At 35.2% G+C, this 7,500-nt stretch overlaps 1 protein-coding gene across 5 annotated transcripts in view; it reads left to right on the plus strand.

Moving 5' to 3' along the window:
• The window catches only part of LOC125046383 (longitudinals lacking protein, isoforms A/B/D/L-like), a 25,396-nt gene extending 21,617 nt beyond the window's left edge, over positions 1–3,779 (plus strand). For 4 of the 5 annotated variants that reach the window (XM_047644115.1, XM_047644117.1, XM_047644114.1 and 1 more), the window contains exon 5: positions 1–619. This exon is cut by the window's left edge and continues 965 nt beyond it. Coding sequence is in view for 1 of the 5 variants with exons in the window: in XM_047644118.1 (XP_047500074.1) it covers positions 3,392–3,670 (279 nt within the window). In the remaining 4 variants the exon portion in view is untranslated. Of the gene's footprint in view, positions 620–3,391 lie in introns of those variants that run through there. The other variant, XM_047644118.1, reaches the window with a different exon arrangement.
• The last annotated feature ends 3,721 nt before the right edge of the window (positions 3,780–7,500 follow it).

Raw genomic sequence — 7,500 nt, forward strand, 5'->3', positions numbered from 1 at the left:
TTATATGATTATTTATACACAGAAAAGTTCCTAGTAAGCACTATGTTCTCAACGACTATTCACGACATCACTGTTTCTTGAAGTCTTGGTAGTTTTCTTTTATATTGTATTTTTCTGATGTTGAAAGCTTTGTATGAATAAGAATTTATTTTTTATAAAAACGAGTGCATGAATTACACTTTGAAAACATGCATAATATCACGTATTTGTTGATTACCCCATTTTGTATATATATATATTTATAAATAAAGAATAGAAGCAAATAATAATTTACTGTTCTTTTATTTTTGATATGAACAAAATTGTAGATTAAATGATTTAAGAGATACTAAAATGTTTACACAAGGATATACTCTAGAATTCAATAAGCACTGAAGGCTAAGATTTTTGGAAATAGCGATCATAGATATTTCAATAGCCTTAAGAAATTGTCTGCTTTTGGCCATAAGAATTAGTGCAAATTTCATTCTTCAAAAGAAGTGATATGGAAGTGCTATTTTGTCAGAGGTAAAATTATTAACATAGTGTTGAACCTCATATTATGAATTCATCTTTTTATATCAAGTTATTGTATATTTCGTATTCAATCCATTGAAAATAAACAGTGAAGCTTAGTAAAGCTTTGTCTTTGCATATTCATATATTCTTACACAGTATTGTGGCATTATTATTATTGACACATATTCACTCACACTCATTGTTACATACATACTCATATCCATACAGAGAGTGAGAGAGAGAGTGAGTGTGTGTGTGTGTGTGTGTGTGTGTGTGTGTGTGTGTGTGTGTGTGTGAGTGAGTGAGTGAGTGAGTGAGTGAGAGAGAGAGAGAGAGAGAGAGAGAGAGAGAGAGAGAGAGAGAGTGAGTGAGTGAGTGAGTGAGTGAGTGAGTGAGTGAGTGAGAGAGAGAGAGAGAGAGAGAGAGAGAGAGAGAGAGAGAGAGAGAGAGAGAGAGAGAGAGAGAGAGTGAGTGAGTGAGTGAGTGAGTGAGTGAGAGAGAGAGAGAGAGAGAGAGAGAGAGAGAGAGAGGGGGGGTAAGAGGGAGAGAGAGAGGGAGGGGGGAGAGAGTAAATGATAGTGTGAGTGTGAGTCTAAGTTTGTGTGTGTGTGTGTGTGAGTTTGTGTGTGTGTGTGAGTTTGTGTGTGTGTGAGTTTGTGTGTGTGTGAGTTAGTGTGTGTGTGTGTGTGTGAGTGTGTGTGTGTGTGTGTGTGTGTGTGTGTGTGTGTGTGTGTGTGTGTGTGTGTGTGTGTGTGTGTGTGTGTGTGTGTTTGTGTTTGTCATTTTTCCTTTATTTGTTTTCATGTATATTTTAGGGCAGATATCTTTAAGTCATCAGATATCACAAAAGTTACAAACACTAAAAAGATTAAAGGTTTGCTTCTGTTTGCTTGATACAGTGTTCTAGAAGATGATTATCTCTCTCACTTTCCCTTCCATTCTCATTATCACCTGCCCCATATCTACCCACTCCTTTCCTCTTCCTCTTCATACCTCAGTCTCTCCCTCCCCCTCTCTAATCTCTTCTCCTTACCCTCTCTCTAGCTCCCCTCCCCTCCCCTCCCCTTCCCCCCCTCTCTCCACATCTCTCTTCTCCTCCCACTCTCTACCTCTTCCTCCCCCTCTTCCGCTCAACCTCTCCCTCCTCCCTCTCACTGTCTCTACCTCTCCCTCCTTCCTCTCACTCCCTCTATACCTATCCCTCCTTCCCTCTCACCCTCTCTCTCTCTCTCTCTCTCTCTCTCTCTCTCTCTCTCTCTCTCTCTCTCTCTCTCTCTCTCTCTCTCTCTCTCTCTCTCTCTCTCTCTCTCTCTCTCTCTCTCTCTTTCTCTCTTTCTCTCTCCTCTCCCTCCCTCTCCCTCTCCCTCTCCCTCTCCCTCTCCCTCTCCCTCTCCCTCTCCCTCTCTCTCTCTCTCTCTCTCTCTCTCTCTCTCTCTCTCTCTCTCTCTCTCTCTCTCTCTCTCTCTCTACCTCTATCTTCCTCCTTCTCTCCCTCCTTCCCTCCCTCATCTCTACCTGTACCTTTCTCATCCTCAAGAATACACATCAACATGGCAAATGATACAAAGACTTCATATATATATATATATATATATATATATATATATATATATATATATATATATATATATATATATATATATATATATATATATATTATATATGTAATATATGCACTGACATAAACAGTAAAGTGATAACTGTACAGACAGTTTTTAAGAAAGGATTACAATAAAGTATATATATTTTTCTTAAATGAGTATCAACATTATGATATTAAAATGTCACTATTTCCACAGACCAAAATTCACCAAAAAGAGGGAATTTATGGCAATTTTTCGTTAAACATTTTATATTGTATATGGCCCCCCCAAAAATTAACCACAGTATATTATTTGATGGATACATAATTTGTTATATATTTTCAAAAGTATGAGAAGGAGAAACCCAAAATGTCGTCAAAATTTAAGAATCAGTATACATACAACTGTAATTCAAACAGTAATATGAAATCTGTTGTTTGTTATGTTAGCATAGTATATCTGTGTAATCATTTCTTAGTACTACTAAATATAGTCTACAGTACATCACCACCTTGGAGGAAATGTAAAATAAATTTTTGTATTTCGTCCGACTTGTGTAAATAAATAGGAACTAGTTTTAAATGTATTATTTGCCTAATTGGTGATAAGTGGTGCCTTAGGAGGATTACTTTACGATGAAGTCATATGTAATCATGCTGATGTGAACTGGGATATATATTTGAGTTGATTGGTTAGTTAGTGAAATCAATTTGTAAAATTTTACTTTATACATGATATAATAATTGTTCATCACTTTTTAGAGCAGTTTCCTTTGTATTAATGTATCATATCACTGCTCTCTTATTTCTTTGGTATTAGTCAGAGTCAGATTTTGAATTGTTATAGATTTACTGTGAGAATATGGAAGTACTTCAAAATGAAAAAAATAAAAAAAATAAAAAAAATAAGGCAATGAATTATATTTTCATAACTAAATCCCAGTTCAAGTGTCACCATGACCATGCTGTTGAGAATATGAGAATTCAGCTGGAGAATTTGTTGTGAGAGTTACCAATTACTAGAAATGATGTATTCCTTGTAATAGATAATACAAACAAATTATTTTAGTAGTTTGGGAAATGCAAAACGTTCTAGGTCAAGAGTTGTATTAGGATGACTAACACTTTAAGTTTCTGTAAGTTGTAGATTTTTTTTTACCCCTATCTTTACTATGACCGTCCTTTAAATTATACTTATTATTATTGATGCTTTTTGTACTGATATGTATGTATGGTTTTAGAAGCATGTCATTAGAATTTTAATAATGAATAAAAAGACTGAATTGTGCTAATCCCACATCCCCATTCCAGGAGCTGGAAGATGGCGACGAGGAGAACACGACAGCGGGTTCTCCTGGCAAATTTAGAGGAGGACGGAAAGCATGCTGTTTTTGCGGCAAGACATTTTGTGATAACTACACCCTGCGACGACACATGGTTACGCACCTCTCCCGGGAGCGGCAATTTGAATGTCCAATGTGTAGTGCGGCGTATTCGCGGAAAGATCACCTCATGGCCCACATACGAAGGAAACATCCAATACCGGACGATGTAGAGAAATTAGATTTTAACGCAGGGCAAGCAAGTTAAAATTAATTTATTACTTAAGATATCCAATTTATTATCATTATTTTATTATTGCTCATATCATATTATTATATTTTTTTTATCTTTATTTTGGTTATTTTTTATCATTATTATTGTTATTATTTTCATATCAAATCCTTGTGTTTTGTATTTTTACAATTATTTTATTTGTTTATTGTGTTTCATTTATTTTTTTATTTATTTATTTTTTATTTTATTATTATAATTTTTTTTTATGTAAGTGTTTAGGCCTACTCACAGAAGTTATAATTATACGTAAATGCCAAAGGCCACGACACTTATATAAACTCATCCCTTTGCCATTCCAAGCTTTTCAGGGGCACACCTTCCTGGTGCTGCATGGTGGTTAGTAGTCACTGTATTGCAAGAACATTATGATCTTGAACTTCGATGCACAAGACGTAACGAGAGGATTCTAATTTAGGAGAGTTTGCAGTTCATTAAATCTTGAAATGCATTGCAAGATTGTATTCTCTTTTTTTCTTCTTCTTGCGCCGTATCTTACAATATCATGTGAAGCAAATTGTATTGTAAGGTGATTTCATGAGAAATATATTCTTAAAGAATTCTAACTTAGAATCCTTGCAATGAAATTTAGGATATTAGCGTTGCAGGATGTGTTTCATCCTAAGGATGATGTCTTGACCAAAAGAATAAAAAGGCATATGTGAGAAGTTGCAACACAGTTGTGTGTTGCATTCAGGAATTTCAAGAAATCACTAGTGCTTGTTATGCATTGCAGGTTGAGTCTGTAATTTATTATAAGGTAAATTCGCCAAGTGATCTTTCGAAGCCCAGCAAGTCAGCTTGTGGGTGAACTGTAGCAGCCATTGTGTTGCATTAAGAATTGCAGGATAAACCAATGTGATAGCTTGCTTGGAATGCATAAGCCACGTACTCCATTCCCCCTCCTCCACACACCCACCCAATACCACTCCATTAGCGATGACCCCATGTAATTTGAGGCTGAAGTGAAATGGACACTCTTTTTCATGTAATATTTTGACCAGTTTAACACCCCCCTCCCCCTCTGCCTGCATCTCATTCTGATCCCCCCCCCCTCCCCATGCACTCATACACACTAACCTTCATTCCACAGCAAAGTGATTGTTGTCTTTTAGCCTTTTTTTTTTTTTTTTTTTTTTTTTTTAATGTATCAAACCGGGCAATTGAACAAGGAGAAATTTTGATTTTCGGTGTAAATCTCATAATTCATGGGTACATCAGATGTTTTCACATAGTACATCTTCACAAACTTCCCTGTGCATTCCTATGTTCTGTCAAAGGTCTCCATCCAGATTTTATTTATTTATTTATTTATTCATCTATTTATTTACTTACCATTAGTTATTGTTATTCTTATGCAATTATTTTCTCCAAGATGGATAAAGGTAATAATTTATGAAGTTGGATATATCTTTGCAAACCTCGGAATATCCTGCTCTGTGTTGCACCCCATGCTAGTATCATGTCCCTTACTGTGATGAAGAAGTAGAAGAAAAAAATAAAAAGCGAGACTATTTCTCCTAATTTTCATAGATCCCTTATAGGGAGTAGATCTTATATGTCTTAAGTTTCTGTAATTACAATAATGTCAGTGATACAGAAACCAGAAAACACATTGACTGTGACTATGATAAATGTACCTTAATTCCTTAATCTTGAAGATAGAGATGTATTTCAGATTTTATAGAGAATCTCTCCTCATTTCGTAGACCAGCCATTGGAACCTTCTGTAATGACCAGTCTGTACTGTATTGTTAAAGGGTAGAAAAAAACAAACAAACATATTTTTACATTGTAACCTCTATGCCTAAAGGATATCCACTTCCTAAACAACCTCTTACCTTATAAATATATATATATATACATATATGCCATATTTGGTGCTCTTGTTGAGGACAGTTTTCAAAATATTTGTACGTCGTTTCATCAATCTTTCCACAAAAGAATCTGGATGGATGGCTCTAAGCAGACATGAAATCCAACACCAAGAACCAAATCCTTACAAAGATCGCCACATTGGTTGGTTGGAAGAGTTGCTGCTGATTGTGAGTAAAGGATGGAAGTACAACATTGCTTCCTGTTTATATTTTGATTGGTGCAAACCCAATTTACATATGTGATGTATTCCAGGCCTAATATGGATAATTTTTGCAGCCTCAATGTTTTATTGGATTTGGTATTTGGGGTCCTCTGAAGTATGAAAATAATAAATGTTAATGATTTTAAAAAAAGGATAAAAGAAAAAATATAGCAAGAAAAAAATACAAAGCAAATCTTGTCTATAGATCATTGGTTGAAGGTCAGAGTGAGCCACTACCATTGAGAAACTTTTACCTTGGGTGCCATTTCTTGTGTCATTATTTTATTTATTTATTTATTTTTTTTCCCATTTGTTTATTTATTTTTTTTTTTTTTTTCTATACCCACGAGGACCAGGAAAGATTCCCATGCATAGTGTAGGGTCCTGTTAAGAGTCGAGTCACCAGGTTATAGTTGCCTTTTCGTTTTTCCTTAGTGTTAAAAGGGGGGGTATAGGCATTTTACGTGTGACTGATGCTCATGTTCTCAATGGCGTTGGGCCATTCTTACCTCTCCAAGCTCAAGAAATATTTTCCTATGTGATTTGTATACTGAGAGGTACTTTGCTCGAAGATTTTTTTTTTATTTTCTAGGAGACATCCATCAAAAATGATCCAAAGAATGTGTTTTTCGTGCTTTCTTTTACTTCTTTTTTCTGTATTAATTTTTTTTAAGGTGTGATACTATATTTTCTTTTCTTTTTTTTTCTAAAATAATTATTTTTATTGATTGTGGCATAAAGATTGATGGTGCTGCTTATCATTAGGGTGAAAATTGTTATGAACATTTATCATACTGCAAAAAAAAACTTTTACCTGATTTTCGAGGATTCAGATTTGGATTTCTCTAAATCTTAAACTAATCATAACTCTTCATGATAAATTAAAAGTGCATTTTAGACAGCAGGAGTATCAGTTTTGTGCAGAGTATTCACACCTGTAAATATACACATTTAGATCTTGCAATTGATTTATAATATATTTATCCAGATTCAAATGTTTTCTGGAGAGCTCACATAAGCTTGCTTAAAAAAGACATGAAAACTTTTCATATATAAGTTTATGTATTAAAAATGTGTAGGAGTTACATAAAGGCATTCAGTTTCCCTTTTAGAGAGAGAAAATAAGTATATATTAAGAGCTTCAGTCCCATTGAATGCCTTGAAACCTTGCAAAGTGCAAAGGAGTAATTTTTGTAGTTACGGTTAACACACCCACCACCAAAATGCCTACTTGTGATTTACTCCCATGCTCTTATACCAGCACCTTTAGCCGAACATACCCAGAAGCAGCCAGTATGGTACAGTACAATTTTGTTCTGACTTTGTTCAGGAAGCCATATATGTGGTTGAGATTTATATGATTGAAGTCTTGTGCAGGGACAGTTTCCTCTCATTGGGGGGGGGCGGGTGGTCCTCTTTCTCTTTCCAGTCTCAATGTTTCTTTGTCTTTTCCTTGTTTTCTCTCTCTCTCTCTCTCTCTCTCTCTCTCTCTCTCTCTCTCTCTCTCTCTCTCTCTCTCTCTCTCTCTCTCTCTCTCTCTCTCTCTCTCTCTCTCTCTCTCTTTCTTTTCCTTTCCTTTCCAATTCTTCTTCCTTATCTTGTGCTTCCTTTCTTGTTTTTCTTTTAAATTTCTCAAGACATTTCTTTTCTATTATTCTCTGTCTTTTCTGTCTTTCTTTTTCCCCTTTTTCCCCGTCTCCCTCCCATTTTCGGCACAGTTGTGATT

The sequence above is a fragment of the Penaeus chinensis genome, chromosome 39 (genome assembly GCF_019202785.1).
Source record: "Penaeus chinensis breed Huanghai No. 1 chromosome 39, ASM1920278v2, whole genome shotgun sequence".
Classification (NCBI taxonomy): Eukaryota; Metazoa; Arthropoda; class Malacostraca; order Decapoda; family Penaeidae; genus Penaeus; species Penaeus chinensis.